At 62.0% G+C, this 17,753-nt stretch overlaps 1 protein-coding gene across 4 annotated transcripts in view; it reads right to left on the bottom strand.

Annotated features, from left to right (window-relative positions):
- The window catches only part of FBXW11 (F-box and WD repeat domain containing 11), a 60,049-nt gene that overhangs the window by 9,990 nt on the left and 32,306 nt on the right, over positions 1 to 17,753 (bottom strand). For all 4 annotated transcript variants that reach the window (XM_056112242.1, XM_056112241.1, XM_056112239.1 and 1 more), the window contains 3 exons: positions 6,384 to 6,609; positions 1,490 to 1,676; positions 861 to 951 (listed from right to left, as the gene is read on the bottom strand). In XM_056112242.1, the coding sequence (XP_055968217.1) occupies positions 861 to 951; positions 1,490 to 1,676; positions 6,384 to 6,609 (504 nt within the window). The remainder of the gene's footprint in view (positions 1 to 860; positions 952 to 1,489; positions 1,677 to 6,383; positions 6,610 to 17,753) is intronic.

The raw sequence follows: 17,753 nt of genomic DNA, 5'->3' as shown, positions 1-17,753 counted from the left end.
CCGACACTGCAGCCCATTGGAGGTCCGGCCCGGCCCGTGCTCCCGTGAGCGAGATTCCAGCCGCGCTCTGCCGGGCCCTTAATGGCGGGGCCACTCTATTAGCCCACATCTGCCGAGAGGCAGCGGGGGCCAGAGCAGCCCCCGAGCACGTGTTTCTCCATTAATGGATTCTGGCACAATAACTTTTATGTCTCTCACCTGGGGGAAGAGGATTACTTCATGTTCGGGAAACTGCGTGCAGCTTTATGGGGACACGGGATCACCGGCCCAGGCCGGCCTGCCCGGCCAGGGAGGAAGCAGGGGACGTGGCCAGGAGCGGGCCGAGCACGTGTGACGGAGTTAATGAGCAGAGCCGGGGCAGGCCGCGGGGCGAACGGAACTAATTAGGACAGGCGGACAGTCCCCACGTCCCCACTGCTTCTCATCACGTTTACGGGTTCCGCGGGCCTGGTGAAGTCGCACTCCAGTCCAGAAGGGCCCAGGAGCGCAATCTGCTCCATAAAACCCACTTCACCATCGCTGGGGATCACATTTGAGTCATTTCGCGAAACATTCTGGGGCATTTCCAGAGGAAACCCAGCTCGGCCTTTTCCACACGTGGCACCGAGAGCCAACGCCTGCCCCAAACTCCGGGCCTGGACTCTTGGAGGAACTTATGGAATCAGGGGGAGAAAAAAACGTCGTTTACGTGAAGATTTTAACGAACCCATAGCCTTGCAGGAGCCTTTCCGGTTTTAGAAAGGTATAAAGCAGAGAGGCTTACACCTGCCCCAAAGAGTAACTAGACCCACACAATTGTGTCGTGCGACAGACAAGTGACCAAAGGCCGAGCGTGAGACAGACAGAGAAGCCGCGGTTACCTCTATGTCCTGGATGATCTTTGGGTACAATGACCTATAGAACGAATTGGGAGGGCCGTCCGTGGGTCTGTTTTTAAACAGGTACTGATCCCTGGCAAAGGAAACACAAACAGAAGTCAAGTTTCTCGCACACACAAAGGTGAACATTCACTAAGCTGTCCTGAGGGCCGGGCCCCCTCCGGGCAGCCCCCCACCATGACCGACGGCCAGCCACGCTCCCAGGACGCAGCTCGCCCATACTCAGCCGCCCATTCCTGCTCTGGTCCTGTCTGGACCCGAGGGGCGGAGCTCAGAGCACACACCTGACTGCTCAGGAATGACTCTGGGTCCGCTGAACCCAGGGCCCCTCACACTTCTCAGAGTGTGTGTGTGTGTGTGTGTGTGTGTGTGTCCGGGTCTGGATCAGGTTAGCCATGCCCGCACCCTCAGCCCAAGACCCCCAGGGTCTCCTCCTCTCTCTCTGTTCCCTCTCTCTTTCCCGCATGATCACGTCTCATCCCCCCTGACAGTGCTCGAGGGCCCTAAGGGGTACCAGCGTGCAGACGAGCGCCCAGCCCACTGATGCGCCCTCTCTCTCGCCCAGCTCTGGAGGCCGGCGTGAAGCCCCTGGGGCCCCTCGGGGCACTCACCAGCCCCTGCGCTCCGACAGCCCCTTCCAGAGCGGGTCCGTGCGCACCATCCTCTCGATGAGCTTCTTCCACAGCATGCCCTCCGAGATGACCCGCTGCCATTCCTTGCACACCAGCTCCGCGGCACACAGCGACCTGGCGTCCAGGTAGGAGAGAATGTTTTCTGCTATGTGATCTAAGCCTTGCTCTACAAAACAGAAAAGGCCGTAAAGGAGTGGGCAGGCGGCAGGGGCAGGTATGCGCGCGGCCGCGGGCGCAGGGGCTGGGGGGGGGGGGGGGGGGCCTGACGGGCATCCCCAGCCCGTTCCCGGCTCCATCCCTGTGGCTCTCAGGGGTGCTGCACCAGCATGGGCGGGCGGGCGAGATGGGGCGCTGGCCCTCGGCTAGGCACAACCCCCGACGCACTGTGCCGGGAACCCACCACCTGAGCGTGCTGGCAAAGTCCAGGTGGGCACCACGTCCCTCAAGAGCCCAGAGACCAGGGTGCTCTGGACGGGGGCCCAGGCACGCTCTCGCCCTCACTGCCTTCCGAGTGGGAGAAACCCTCCCAGGGCCCCCAAACTCAAGAGTGAAGCTGTTTCCACGGCACACACAGACACACACATGCACACATGCATAGACACACATAGACACACATACACACACAGGCATGCACACACACAAACACGCACAGATGTACACAGGCGTGCACACACGCTGACACAGGCATGGATGCGCAGACACACAGGCACACACACGCATAGATATGCCTACGTGTGCACACAAGCATACACACACAGGCACACACGCACGCGCGCGCACACATACACACGGGCTCGCCTGAACAGGCCACCGTGGGAGCACCCCTGGGGAGCGCTCGGGCCCACCTCTGCAGCCTGCTCAGAGCGGGGCACACAGATTGTGGAGGCCCCGGCTCCCTTTTAAGAGCAGATCTGCCCCTCGAGTCTGTGGCTGCAAACAAACACGGCCGAGCCCCTCCCGAACTCCGCGGGCCCCACGAGGAATGGCTGTTCCCACAGTGGGAAGCCCCCAAGCACAGGCAGCGGGGGAGGGGGGGTCCACGCTGTCAGCCAGGCATGGCCCGAGGCCACCTTGAGACCCCCAAACAGCGAGGCTTCGCGACTCTCAGGCCCCGGAGACAGTGTCCGGCAGAGGTGCGAGTCTGCGCCAAGGGGACGCTGAGGACTGGGACCCTCCGGCGCAGGGGTCGAGAACGCTGGCTATCCCCGGGAGGAAGCTCCTCTCGGGCCCTGGTGTCCCCTCTGCTCTGGCCAGCTAAGCCCCACGGCGACGCCGCGGCCTGCGCCCACCTTCTCCTGGGACCCACCACACACGACTGCCTGCCCATCAGACCCTCAGCCCCGCTCTTGGAACAACCCTCCAAATTCCGACTCCCCGGAGGGCGGGGAGGGCAGCAGGAGTTTGGAACCGTCCCCCCGCCATTCCCCGCCCCCCGAGCCTATCTGACTCTCCTGCCCAGTGCTCACCCCTCTCGGCCCTGCATGATGGAACTGGAGGTCACTCTCCTGAGTCACAGGCATGTGTGCCAGGCAGGTCAGAACCAAGGACAGCACCCAGCACCCGACCGCTGGCTATACCCCCGGGGCCCACCCCCACCCTCACCCAACACCCAGGCCTCGGGCAGAGACAAAGGGCGGCTGCACGTGGGGACCTGGTCACAGGTGGCCGAGTGGCTCAGCGCCCTGGCGTCACGCTCGCTGGGGAAAGCGACACTTGCAGGGAAGCAAAGCAAGAAGACCCCTGTGCCAGGCTCGCCCCTGTGCTCAGCTCCTGGGCTTGCGTCTGGCACACCCACGCCTCTCTGGGCCGGCTCCCGCGTGCTCTGCCAGGCAGGCAGGGCTGGGACCAATGAGGTTTCTCTGGGGGTCCTGGTCTGGTGTCAGGGAGGACGGGGGGAGCTACACAGGCTCCTCTCCACGTACTCAGCCTCTAGGAGATGCCGACGCCCACTGCCCAGCACAGGGGCACGGCCATCCACTCTTCTGGCCAGCACAGGGGCTGTCGTCCACTGCCCAGTACAGAGACGCTGATGTCCACTGCACAGTGAAGAGGCACCATCGTCCACTGCCCAGCACAGGGGCGTCGTCATCCACTGCCCAGCCCAGCACAGAAGCACCAGTGTCCACTGCCCAACGCAGTGCTACATCGATCACTACCCAGCACAGAGGCACCATTATCCACTGCCCAGCCCAACACATAAGCACCACTGTCCACTGCCCAGCACAGGGATACCATCGTCCACTGCCCAGCACAGCACAGAAGCGCCATTGTCCACTGTCCAGCAGAGAAGCACCACTGTCCACTGCCCATTGCAGGGGTACCATCGATCACTGCCCAGCATGTAGGCACTGTTGTCCACTGCCTAGCACATGGTCACTGTGGTCTGGGATGACCCTGTGAGGGTCAGGCAGGAGCCCAGGCCCACCCGCTGAGGAGCGAGCCCAGGGCGGGCTCAGGGCTAGGCTGCACGGCTTGCCCGGGCGCCGCCTCCTCGGGCCCTGGCATGGAGCTGCCAACCGGGCTGGCTGAGCGTGGCGGGGAGGGTCCCCGGGCCTGGGAGCAAACGGACCTGCCACTCGCTGTTTGCAGGCGTGACGGGGCCCCTCTGCCAGGCCTCAAGTGCCGGCGTCTGGCTCTCATTTACTCGGCTGTGCTACGACAGCCCCCCTCACGAGCCCTTCCTTCTCCAGGCGAGAGAGACACACACACACACACACACACACACACACACACACACACACAGCGACTGCAGGCAGCAGAGGAAGGGCTGGAAGCGCTTCAACAAGAAATTAAGACAATTAAAGGGCACACACATCGCAAGCTCGGCGTGTGAGTCACACCGTATCCAAACGGGCCAAAGCGTGGCGGCAGCCCCGTGCCCTTGACTGCAGCCGCTCTGAACGCAGCTGCTCCATCCTCCACTCCAGAGACTTTTACGATTCCAGAAACGCAATTCCAAGCACAGCTGCAACGTCGCGTCCTTCCCCACCCACCTCCCCACCCCCGTCTCAGGGGGTTCCGGATAGGAACGGGCACTGGGCATGGCCTGGACGCCCGGCCCGGACACCCGGAGAATCCCGGAGCAGCAGAAAGGGGCACACGGTCGCCCGGGGCCGGCACCTGGCCAGGCCAAGCAGCAGCGTGGCCCCTGCCCCAGGTGATGTCACCATGAACCGACTCGGAAATTCGTGGGGGCAGAACCAAACTTCCCGGCCGCGGCGCTCAGCCCTCCGGAGAAGCAGGTGCTTCCTGCCTCGCTGGAGGATGAGTGTGCATGAGAGAGTGTGTGTGAGCGTGTGTGTCTGCGTGGGCACCGTCCTGGACACTGTGTGAGTGTGCGTGAGTGTGTGTGTATGTGGGTCTGTGTGGGCACTGTCCTACACACTGTGTTTGTGCATGTGTGAAGGTGCTGTCCTGCACGTGTGTGTGTGTGTGTGTGTATGTGTGTGTAGGGGGGGTGGGTAGGTGGGCACCGTCCTGGACACTGTGTGTGTGCATGAGTCTGTGAATGGACACCATCCTGGGCACTGTGTGTATATCAACGTGTGTGTGCAGGCACCGTCCTGGACACTGTGTGAGTGTGTGTGTGTGTGTGTGAGAGAGAGAGAGAGAGTGTGTACGTGTGCGTTTGAGGCCGCCGTGCTGCACACTGCAAGAGCAGGCGCACGCAGAGCCCCTGGTCTCCAAGCAAAGAGCTCCCCGTGCTCCCTGAGGAGCACTGTCTCCCCGTGGGCCAACACCACCCCCCATCAGCAGCTCTGACAAACCCCGCGTCTGCCCTCGGAGCCCCGGCACTGGCGGAGACGAGCCCACAGAGTCCGCAGCGCCGGCCCCGCTGCACCACACACGCGGGCACCAGGCCTGTGTAAGGGGCCTCGCCAGGGGCCACCCCCATGGGACGTCAGCACCCTGGATGTGGCCAGCATGGTCCCAGCGAGGAGACTCCCGTGAGCACAACAGGCTGACATACGTGTATGTGCTCAGGTCAAACCGTGTTCAAGCGAACAGCAGCTTAAGAGAAGTATTTCCACGTCCCGCTCACGGTCCACACGCTTCAACGTGCTATTCAGTAACGCGCAATTCACTTCGCCAGAGGTACGGACAATGCCTTCGACTTCGCTCTAATGCAAGCTGAATTGTCTGCAATTACACTAACCATATTTATATCCGTAACACATGTTCATCTGTTCCATCTCCTCTCCGAGACGAGCCCTCCCCGGGCGAGGGGCCGCGGCGCTCGGCAGAGCAGGCACACGCCAACAGTGCCACCTCGTGGATGGCCCGGAAACAGACGCCCTGCGGGCGCCCGCAGACCAGGCAATGTGCCAGACCGGCGAGCGCGGAGGTAGGCGGGGAGGGGGCGTCCTCCATAGGACCCGGCACAGGGGCACCAGCGCACGGCGTGCTCGGACCCGGCACACTCACTGGAGCGCACCCCCCCTCCCCAAACACGAGTGGGACTGGGGGGGTGACACCCCGCCAACCCTGGATTGTCCCGCGTCACCTGCACCCTGGCGCGTGTCTCGTGGACTCTGGGGTCAGGACCCACCGCCCCCGCGGGCATGGCTGGGAGGGAAGAGGCCCAGGCTGAGCACCGTCTCGGGGACGAGCGGGCTGGGGTCGGCTTCCCTGAGACGAGCAGAGAGGCGGCCGAGGACGCTCCACTTCCAAAGCAAAAGCGCCGAGGACAAGGACAAGCTCCTTACCACGCTCCCTCTCAAGTAAGCAGAAACCCTCCAACCGGGGGGTGGGCGGGGAAGGCGCCCTGCAGGGTCCCCGAGCACCACCGGGGGGCACCCCTGAGCAGTGCCAGGAAGCCACCAGGCTGCGTGCCCCAGACCCGCAGCCCCCGCGGGGAAGGACGCGCCCTTACCTGGTAAGGCGGTGATGAAGTCCCGCTGTAACATGGGCTTCAGGTAAGAGTTAATATGTCCATGCTGGTAATGACACATCCGTGAAATGAGGTGCTCCACAAACTCCACTTGATCCGACTCAGACCACTGGTCGAAGTACTTAATGCACAAGTCTTTCTCCTTCTGGTAGTTGCCTTCCGAGGGCCGCTTTCGGGAGACGATCACAGACGACGTCCCGTTACTTATCTGGGGGAGAAGCGCAGAGCGTCAGGGGTCGGCAGGGAAGGCCGGCCGGCAGCGCGAGAAAACCCCGACCCGACCCGGCCCGGCCCCATGCGCCCCCCGGCCCGTCCTTGCCACGCTCGTTCCAGCAGCCAGTCCTCAGAAAGGGGCAGGCGGGGCTGTGAGCTTCATCGGGGTCTACGGGAGCAGGGCGCCCCGCACCTCTTCCCTCGCACCGGCCAGTGCTCGCCTGTGGCCGGCGCCGGGGCTGGCCCATGAGGCTGCAGGGTCTCGCGCGGGCAGCAAGTGGCCAGGGACCCCGAGAGGCCAGCACTGCCTTGGGGACCATGATACAGTCCACATGCTGAGGGCCGGCAAACAGCCCACCTACCCACTGGGAGTGGACACAGACACTGCCCGGCAGAGCCCCGAGCAACCCTGGTGCATCTGCCGGGCACCTGCCCCGTCATGTGACTGGGGCCCGTCTGCAGCGCTGGACCACCAACGCCCTTAGGAGCCACACCAGGGCTTCTGCGCACCACACCCGCGTGTCCCCCTAACTCCCGTGGGCCAGGACGCTCCCCACGGCCGCCTCACCAGGACGGCTCTCGGACACCGCCACCAGGGGGCAACATGGAACAGGCTGCTGGCTGAGGCTGCAGTAAGGCAGGCGGGCGGGCGGCCAGACTCAGCCCGCGGGCGCGGGCGTAAGCTTTCCAAACACAGGGGACTCAGCTTCTGGGGCGGGGGGCACACCCAGCTGTGTTCAGGGCTCAGGCCTTGGTGGGTGCCTGGGGTCAAGCCAGGGGAGGCTTCCAGCCAAGCGCCACAACCCCTGGACCATCTCTCTGGTCCAAACCAAATACTCGAGTCAACGACAAAGTCGAAACTATTTTACGAAAACCAGGAGAGCAGCGGGCCAGGGAGACAGCACAGAGAGCAGGACGCTTGTCCCGCACACGGCCGACCCGGGCTTGATCTCCGGCACCGCCTAGGGTCCCCTGAGCACTGAGCTCCGGCAGGCCCAGGAGCAAGCTCTGAGCAACGTCACTGAATTAACACCAACACCCAAAATCAATACGAAACCGGGCAGTCAAACCATCCGCTGTGCTCCCGGTCAGCTTCAGAAACGTCGCGATCAAACGTTTCTCAAAGGAAGGGCATCCGGGGCCCGACAGGCAGGGCTGAGGGCACCCGCCTTGCACGCGGCTGACGCTCGCCCGGCTGACCCCTGGCCACTGCTAGCTGTGCCCCCTCCCCGAGCCCCCAGGGAAAGGAGGAGGATGTTCCCCATCCTGTCAGAGCTAACCCCCAACTACGAGTTGTGGGCGACGGGTCAGAGCCAGCCGGGCACGTACGGGGAACATGTGAGGAAGCTGTCACAAGGAAAGCTCCCGAGACGAAGACAAGGCACCTGCTGCCAACTGTCCAACGGGACTTGGGAAAGATGGGCGCGGAGGGGGACACGCAAACATTGCCGGGGGCTCCCTGGGGTCCACACGCGCCAGGTCCAGCAGGGAGGCCGGCCCCATGTGCCCCCACCTGCTCCTCGCCACCGAGAGGGACGCCGAGTGTCCCTGGCTCTCTCGTCCTGGACGCCCTGAGCCTCCCCCAAATGCCAGTCACCTGCGGGCTGGAGGACACGGGCGAGAAGAAAAGGGCCCCGCGCTGAAGTACGAAGAGCCGCTGTGGGGTGACCAAGGGCCCCGCGCGGGGAGAGGTAGCCTGCGCCCCGTCTTGCCCCACAGGGGGGTGGGAGGGACACTGCCCCCATGTGGTGGGGGGGGCACACAGTCCCTGCTGGTACCACCTCTGGGTCTTGTGGCCGGTGAGTCCAGGAAGGGAGGCTCTGCAGGAACACGGGCCACTGACGCCCTGGGGGATGGAGGCCAGCAGCAGAAGGTGGCAAGCCGGCCACGTGGACACGGGGCCCTTCGGGGGGGACAAAGGCTCCCCCATGCCCATCAGTCTCATGTGGGTCAGCAGCTCAGCGGACACCAGGCCCGTCCCAAGGACCCGGAGCCAGTCGCGGTGGCTGGGGAACGGGCCGCGGGAACCGGGGCCACTGGAGCGGCCACGTGGTCCACGTGTGTGGCCACGGCGCTGAGAGACTCGTCTTCCACCTGACCCTCCCTAACTCAAGTGCTCGGAGGGGGAAACAGGTTATCTGGATCTCACGGAGTCTTGCGAACCCTCCACAAACGTGACCAGCCAAATGGGTGCTCGTCCACACTGGCCTGAGTTCCGTGGCCTGTAGCCAACACGTTTCCCCCCCACGGGCCTGGGCCCCTGCTTTCATACACCCAGAGGGCATGGACACTCCGCGGGCCGGCCAGCCTCGGTGAGGACGAACAGGCCCCCGGCCTTGCTCCTCCCCCCCTCGATGCCCTTGCTTTTCTGGAATGGCAGGGTACCCCCAAACTTTCCCCACAGCCTCTGGGGGGGGGGGGGCGTGAGCTGGGCACGCTTGGGGGTCCAGCGTCTGTAGACGCCCGTGCAGGAGACCACCCGGGACACGAATCCCCCTCTAAGGAAGCGCCGACCTCATGGCCAGGCGGACACTCTGTGAGGATGGACGGCGCCCGAGGGAGACGGTGAGAGAACACAGAGGCCAGGAGCCCCGGGGTGCCTCAGTACTTGCCCTCGGCCACTCAGGCACGGCCTGGGTCCAAGCAACACAGGGCCGGGGCGGGAGAAAGCCACTTCCTGGGCGCAGAGAAAGGCGGACAAAGGGTCAGAGACCAGGAGCTGGTTCCTGCCCTCCCTGCCCAGCTGCTCCCCCTGCCACCCTCAGGCCTGAGGAGGGCTGGCAGGGCCCCTTCCCTGCGCATCTCCAGGTCTGGGTGCGAGGGGCGAGAAGGCAGCTGGGTGTGGGAGAGGCAGAGTGGGGGGTGGCGTCTAGGTCGCCAGTGCCAGCTCAGCCCCGCCTCGGTGGACGTTCCCCCAGGGAACCGTGGACACGCTCGGCCCAAATGGGCCGACCCAGGTTGATGCCTGGCACACCCAGGTCAATCCCTGGCACCACTGACGGTTCCCTGAGCCCCAAGGGCGGGGATCCCTGCGCAGAGCCCCGCCCAGACGGCCCCTGAGCACAGCCAGGAACAGCCCGGGGACCGCCCCAAAACCAAAAGACATTTTAATCTTTCAAATTTAATTAAAATGAAATCAAGTCACTGGTGTCAGGGCCAGGCCCGACGTCACTCTGGGCAAGAATGAGGCTCAGGGCCGTGCGCACAGAACGGATCCCCGCGGGCACACGTCACCCGCACTTCCAACGAGGGCCCGTGGCGTCCAACGGGACAGGCCGCGCCAACGCCCGCCCCCTCGAAGGACGAAGGATGGGACCAAAGACAGGATGGGCGCACCACCTGCTCAGGACGAGGGGCGGGAGGATGCCCGACCCCCCCCACACACACACAAGGACAAGCCGTAGACACGCCCACACCAAGGCACCGGGAGCCTGTGCAGGCCAGTGGGCTCCACAGCCGGGCGAGCCCCTCGACAGCCCACCCTGGCCCCTCCAGGCTGGCCCGGGGCAACACCCTCAAGCGCCTCTGACCACAGGAGCCCCACCAGCTCTGAGAGTCCCCTGGGGGCAGGGGTGGGGCACTTCCTGCCTGCTACAGTAGGAACACAGTAGGTGCGGAGTGGAGCTGAGCAGTAGGTGGACAGCATAGTATGACATGGCAGGGGCACCGCAGACATAGCACAGCACAGTAGGGGTCCAGCACAGGATAGGAGGCGTACAGCATAGTAGGCGTATGGCCTAGTACAGGAGGTACAGTAGGGTAGGTGTACAGTATAGAGTGGTACGGTAGATGTACAGGATAGTACAGGAGGTGTATAGTATAAGAGGTGTATAGCTTAGTACAGTACAGATGTACAGTATAGTACCGTAAGCGTACAGTACAGGAGGTGCGCAGCATAGTATAGTACATCAGGTGTGTGGTATAGAATAGTACAGGTCTATAGGTGCAGTAGGTGGGTGGCATAGGCGATGTAGAGCATAGCATAGTAGGTGAAGAGTACAGCATAGTAGGTGTGCAGAATAGAATAGTAGGGTAGGTGTCTAGCACAGTCCAGCAGGTCTGCGTTTCTGGCGTCAGGAGGACCCGCGTCTCGCCCACTCATCTCCCACCCAAGAATCGTCTTGACGCCTCGGGAGCCGTGGACCCTGGCGACGACACCCGGCCCTTCCCCTCGCCCCCGGCGAAGGCACCGAGCAACACCTACGCGGACGCTAGCCATCCCTTTTCTCTGCCAGGACAGGCACAGCCGCGATTCCCAGAGCGACGTGGAAGTGAAATCAGGGGCCACAAACCCCAGTCAGGCAGGAGGGAAGCGGAACCCGGCGGGGTCTGTCCCCTCAGAAACCCGCGGGCTTTCCACACGGCAAACAGCTCAGGTGGTTCCCGGTGGCGGCCGCAAGCGGTTCCCAGGGGATGAGACTGGACGAGGCAGTGCCCGCACAAGGGGTAAGGTGCCAACCACCACACCCACGGGCCGGAGAAACAGCACAGCACGGCACGGCACAGTACAGTACAGTGTTGTACAGTACAGCAGGGCACAGTACAGGACAGTAGGTGCACAACAGAGCATAGTAGGCGTATTGTATGGTACAGTAGATGTATAGCAGTGTATAGTATAGTAGGTGTATTGAACAGCATAGTAAGTGTATTGTCTCGTATAGCAGGTGTATAGCATAGTAGGTGTATCATACAGTAGGTGTACAGTACAGTGCAGTATTATATAGGAGGTGTATGGTAGGTGTATAGTATATTATAGTAGGTATACAGTACAGCGCAGCAGGAGTACAGTATAGTAGGTGTATAGCACAGCACAGTAGGTACACAGAACAGCAGAGCACAGCAGAACATGAAGCCAACCAGGGTTCCACCCTCAGCATCCCACAGGGTTCCCGAGCACTGCCAGGAGAAACCCCAAGGCATCGCCGGTGTGCTCCCCCTGCAAATAAAACCACACCGCCCATAAAAGAGAGTCCCCAGGCCAGCCGCGAGGAGAAGCCCGCAGAGGAAAGCAAGGGGCAGGCCCAGGCAGCCCCGCAGCCAGCAAACCCTCACGGGGCGCGGGCCCCCAGCCACCCCGAGCACCTCCGCTGTGCCGCGCCCAGACAGCCAGGATGCCCCAGAGTGCACGTTCCCAGGCCCGGGTGAGGAATGGCCCGGGGTGCTGGCAGGCTCCGGTGTGATGGGAGGGGCTAGGATGTGTGTGGGGGTCACGCGGAGGAGTCTGTTCTGGAAAGGGGGCAGGGCCACAGCAGCCTGGGAGCCCCAAACCTGCCTCCCCGGAGCCCCACACTCCGACCCCAAAGGTGCTCATCATCGTTCTCAACCCCCAGGGAACACCAGGAGCTCGGCGAAGCAGGGAGACGCCTGAGCGCAGCTGCTCACGGGCGAGGCGGGCTCGCAACGTGCGTCCAGAGCGGCCTCCCCTGGCCCTGCTCTGGCCACTCAAGAGTCAGCCTCTGCACTGGACGGTGCATCTGCAGGGTCTATCCATTGCACGTCAGTATTAAAATCTGTCAGCACAGAAACAGTCACACAATTTTCACGTTTATCTCTCTGTAAAAGTAGCTGGATTTTTTTTTGGGGGGAGGGGGTGCTGTTTCCATTACCTTATCCAGCTACGAGTTAGTGGAATACCAGGAGTTTAGCTTTAGCCATCTAGATTGTGTAGGTGTTCCCGTCACCATGGCAACGCTTTTCAAAAGGTCGCTCTCACAGGCAGGAGCAAAAGCGACCTTGAAAAGGAACAACAAATGGCCCCAGCGCTCAGAACTGGACATTCTAGCCACAGAACTGAGCGGACACGGGCGGGGGGGGGGGGGGTTGTGGGCACTGGGGTGCTAGGCGTCCGCGCCCCGAGAATAATGAACAGCACTGAGTCACGACTGGGCCGCAGGGACAGGGAGAGGAGAAAGGCCAGGCCGTGAGCGGGGGGCCCCGGGCCCCTGGGCACGCACCCGCGAGAGCATCCTCACTGAAATGCAGGACCGGGCCTGTGCCCGCCCCACTCCACCCCGCCTCTTCGGCTGGCCGACACCTCCCGGCGGGGAGGGAAGGGGCGCCACATGGAGGAACAGACGGGCGCCCCCGCCCCCCTCACGCACACACGGAAACCGCAGAACCAGACCTTTTCTGGCTGCAACCGGGATGCGGCTAAGCTCTTGCTACCTCGGTCGGGAGTCTGAGGCCCCTGGGCTCCGACGTGTCCTTCCTTCCCTCCTGACCTATCTTCGTTTGGGGTTCTGTTTGGGATGGGGGAGCCCGCAGCCAGCAGTGCTCAGGGCTTACTCCTTCCTGGTGAGGCTGGGGACCCTACACTGCTAGGGCAAGGGCCCTACCTGCTAGACTCTGGCGCTGGCCCATCAACCTAATTCGCTCGTTTGTTTGGGGGCCACACCTGGCGATGCTCAGGGGGTGACTCCTGGCTCTGGGCTCAGGCACCACTCCTGGCCGGCGTGCCGGGGGAACCATATGGGGATTGAACCCAGGTCCGCCACGTGCAAGGCAAATGCCCTCCCCGCTGCACTATCTTCCGGCTCCCCAAATATTTCTTTAAGAAAAATCAAACCAAGTGGAAAACCAAGAAAGACTCATTCACACCTCTGGGTTCAACACACAGGGAAATGGGAAATTAGTCCCTGGCACCAGCTATGGTCCCCAGCACTGCAGGCACGACCCCAGGCAGGAGCGGGGACAGAGCAACACCAGCAGGCGTGGCCAGACAGCCAGAGTCACTAACGGGAAGCCAGATCACAGACCACGACGCCTCACGTCACGGACTGGTGGAGCACGGTTAAAAGGAAGCCAGAGGAAAATGAAGACCACAAAGGCACTAAGAGCAAATCTAACTTTTTTCTACCAATGAAACAGAATAAGGGGCTAGGTCTCTAAGCATGGCATCGAACATACTACCTGGCTGAAACAATCAAACTCGAAGGGGCAGGAGCGACAGCACAGCGGGTAGGGCATTTGCCTTGCCCGTGGCCGACCCACGTTCGATCCCCAGCATCCCAGATGATGGTCCCCCGAGCACCGCCAGGAGTAATTCCTGAGTGCAGAGCCAGGAGTAACCGGGTGTGACCCCCCCCAAAAAAAGAAACACCTCAGGAATATTCATAACTGATGACTTTGACAGTAACTGGGAGAAAAATTACATCACATGAAAACCACTTATAATTTAGGAGGCCGAAACGGATGAATGAGTCGGCAAACAGGCGAACCCCGAGCACAGAGCCCGCCTGGGAGTCTGGCGCCCTGGTACCACGGCAGGGGATACCCTGCCCAGAGTGTGTGCCACCACGCAGCTCCTAAAGGCACAACACAGAAGTAGACCCAGTTTAGGGCTGAGGAGGTAAGGTGGGGCGAGGGGGGTTGCCGGGCATGAAGCCACCCCAGCTGGGCCCCCCGTACTTGGGACGCCCCTGAGCACTCCTGAGGTCTGAGCACCTCCAGGTTTGGCTCCAACAACACACACAGACCAGGCATAAAGCGAGTCATCCCGCGGACTTGCAGACTAGGTACAACTCTGACCCTAACAGCCTGGGACAGGAAAAGGGAAACAGGCGCATCCACGGGGCGTCCTTGGAAACCAGGCAACAGGCCTGAGACATGGGCCAAGGCCCACGTCAAGGCCGGCACTGCATGGCCTCCCCCGGCGGCTATACATCTGCTGGACAGGAACGGCTGGACGGAGCCTCCCGAGCCACCGGGGAGGGTCCCAGAATAAAACAAACGGCTTAAAACAAGAACTAAATCAAAAATAAAAATGTGACACCATAATAATAATAATGAAAGCACCATTCTCAACTGTAACGAGTAAACTGACCAACATCCAGAATACTCCAGAGGGCACAGCAGGAAGGGCGCTCGCCTTGCCCGTGGCTGATCTGGGTTCGATCCCCGGCACCCCATATGGTTCCCTGAGCCCCGCCAAGAATAATTCCTGAGTGCAGAGCCAGGAGTAAGGCCTGAGCACTGTTGGGTAGCACTGTACCACTGTCCTCCCGTCGTCCATCGATTTGCTCGAGTGGGCACCAGGAACGTCTCCATTGTGAGACTTGGTATTACTGTTTTTGGCATATCGACTACGCCACGGGGAGCTCGCTATGCTCTGCCATGCGGGCGGGATACTCTCGGTAGCTTGCCGGGCTCTCCGAGAGGGGCAGAGGAATCGAACCCAGGTGGGCTGCATGCAAGGCAAACGCCCTACCCGCTGTGCTACCGCTGTAGCCTTATAGCTCAAAAAAATCAACAAACAAGCCAAAGGCCATGCCAGAGCCCAGGAAGGGCAGCATATCCCCACTTGCTCTGCAGGAAGCAACCTAAGAGTTCACCCCCGCACCGCTGGTCACTTCTGTAGTGGGGCCTGTTTCTGCTGGGCAGGTCCTCACCTAGCAGGGTCACGCAGCGCAACACTCCCCTCTCCAGAGCGCCTCTCTGCTAGCTGCCGTGGTGCCAGGGTCAAACAAAAGAACCCAGAGCCCAGTGCTTTTGCCCGAGCTGGAGGGCACTGTCTGGGACTCTGGGACTGGCCCAGGTTCAGGCAGGAGGCACCCTGCAAAGGGCAGCGGGCACAAGGCTCCACACGGAGACGGACGGTTTCCGGAAGGGATGAGGGGACCTTCCGGAAACCACCTCATTTCTCCGTACTCCAGTCATAAAGACCAGCAGCCATTATTTTTTTGGGGGGGAGCAGGTTGGGCGACATCCAGCTGTGCTCGGTTTACTCCAGGCTCACTCGAGGCTCACTCCCGGAGGGGGCCGGGGACCTTATGGGATGCCGGGGATTGAACCGAGTTGGTCACGCACAAGCCGAGTGCCCTGTACCACGGCTCCAGCCCCACAGAAGCCACGTTTAAGAAAAGCAGGAACACCAGCTAACCAACCAGCAAAGCACCACTGGCGCCTGGCTCTCCCCCACTGGCCTTCCAACCCTGGAGCACAGCTGGGTCCAGACCCCCGGGCACCAAAGGCCAGAGCGGTTCGGGCAGCGCCCTCCGCAGACGCCTCCCAGGTGCCCTGGGCTCCCCAGCGCCCGCTGCCCGGCCCTTCTGGCAAACTCAATCCCACCTGGTGGGGCGGGAGGGAGCGAGGGGCGGGAGTGGGCTCAGCACCCAGGCCCCCATTCAAGGGGCCAGGTGACGGCGGAGCTACTAGGACAGAACGGAAACCACATTCCAACTGCACCGTGAAGTTTCCGAAGTTCCAGAAAACCCGGTCTGGAGGCGCTCTCCGTGCTGGACTCTCCCTCAGGGGCGTGTGTCCCTGGCAGGGCTCCGTCCCCTCGCACCCGAGCAGGTCGGCAAGCAGTGCCACCCCCAACCAACAAAATCTACCAGGACTGCCGGGGAGGGCGGAGAGCGAGCAGGGGACACTGAGCCAAGGGTTTGGGGCACCGCCAGTTCCCCACACAGATTCTCCACCAAGGAGCACCTCGGCAAGGACTCGGCTCGGGCATGCACCCTCCGACTAAGCGCCTGTCAGCCGTCAGCATCAGAGATGACTGCTGGACATACATGCGCGAGTGTGTCTGAGTGTGTGTGTGTGTGAGCATGTGTGTCTGAGTGTGTACGTGTGCATGTGTGAGTGAGCGTGTGAGAGCACGAGTGTTTGCGAGAGTGCATGTGTGCTTGAGTGTGTGTGGGTGTGTGTGAGTGTGAGCGTGTCTGTGTGTGAGTGTGAGCGAGTGTGTGTGTCTGCACACCACTGGGCTCACACGGGTGAGGCGCGCACGCTAGCAGGGCGCCACCACCCCGACCCAGCAGTGCCATCTGCAACCTGTGTCTCTCTTCACTTGGACCCTCCCAGTTTCTGTCTGTTCCCCACGTGGTGGTACCTGGGGCCAGGCTTCTGGCGCCCCGAGGAGTTGGGATCAGGAGTCTCGTAGGGCACCGTGCTCTTCCTGGAGGGAAGGCCAAGGCCAAGGTCTCAACACTGCAACCCCAAACTCTCAGCCCCAGCGGGCCACCGGCCTCCACGTCACAGCAGTCAGACGCTCCACTCGGGGCCTCAGTTTACGGGAGCTGCGGCCAGCACCCGCCCACCCCACCCACTCCCGCTGTTCCCGGTGAGAGATGTCTGTGCCGCCTCTCCCCAGTCTGGCATCTCGGGCATCCCCCCAGGCCAAAGCTGCCGGAGGAAGGACACTGACTTCCTGCCAGTCCTCAGGACGGGAGCCCCTGCCACTGACCGCACCCACCCGAGTCACCCTATGCCCACTGACACAGGGGTCCCGGGCAGTGCCTTCTGGGTGGCGGGGGCACTCTGTGATGCTGAGCACTGCTCTGCACTCAGGAATCACTCCTGGCAGTGCTTGGGGGACCACATGGGATGCTGGGGATCGAACCCGGGTTGGCCGTGAGCCAGGTAAACGTCCTCCCTCTGTCCACGGGCTCGGGCCCTTGCGTGCCTGTATTCCCAGCTCGAGCTGACGCCAGGCTCACAGGCGCCAGCAGTCGAGTCTCTGCTGGGGCTGGAGAAGGTCTTATGGCACTGGCCTTGCGTGAGGCTGGCTCCAGTTCCATCTCCGGCACCACACGGTGCCATGAACACCACTGGGAGCAACCCCGAGCAGAGTCGGGTGCAGAGCCTGAGCACTGCTGGGTGAGATCCGGCCCCGCCCCAAGGAAGTTTATGAACATTCAGTGCGGGCAGGAAAAGTTCACAAAGGATACTGTGTTATATACTTGGGCCCTCGTAATCCTAACCTGCTGAAAACGATGTGGAATCATCCTTTTTTTGGACCAGGTTTGGTAAATTTTTAAGACATGGTTTCTAAATCACACCCACCAGTGCTCAGGGCTCTCCTGGCTCTGTGCTCAGGGGACCGTATGTGATGCCTGGGACTTGAGCCAAGGTCACAGGAAAGCTCCTATCCTTTTCGCTCTGGGGTTTGTTTTTTTTCCCCAATTAACAATGTAATAGAAGAAATGAATCCTTCAGATCCAGTGAAGTCTAGCGACCTTCATATCCATCAATAAAAGGCTGAATCACTGTCCAGCCAGACAACACTGCCCGATGGAAGTACGGACATGCACCTCAGGCTAGAGTGATAGGACAGCGGGGAGGGCCTTTGCCTGGCACGCGGCCAACCTGGGTCCGATCCTGGCACCCCACCTGATGGTCCCCCGAGCACTGCCAGAA

Source organism: Sorex fumeus, unplaced genomic scaffold (genome assembly GCF_029834395.1).
Source record: "Sorex fumeus unplaced genomic scaffold, SorFum_2.1 ptg000017l, whole genome shotgun sequence".
NCBI lineage: Eukaryota > Metazoa > Chordata > Mammalia > Eulipotyphla > Soricidae > Sorex > Sorex fumeus.
Note: the sequence above shows the minus strand (reverse complement) of the source record. Positions and strands in the feature narration are given on the sequence as shown.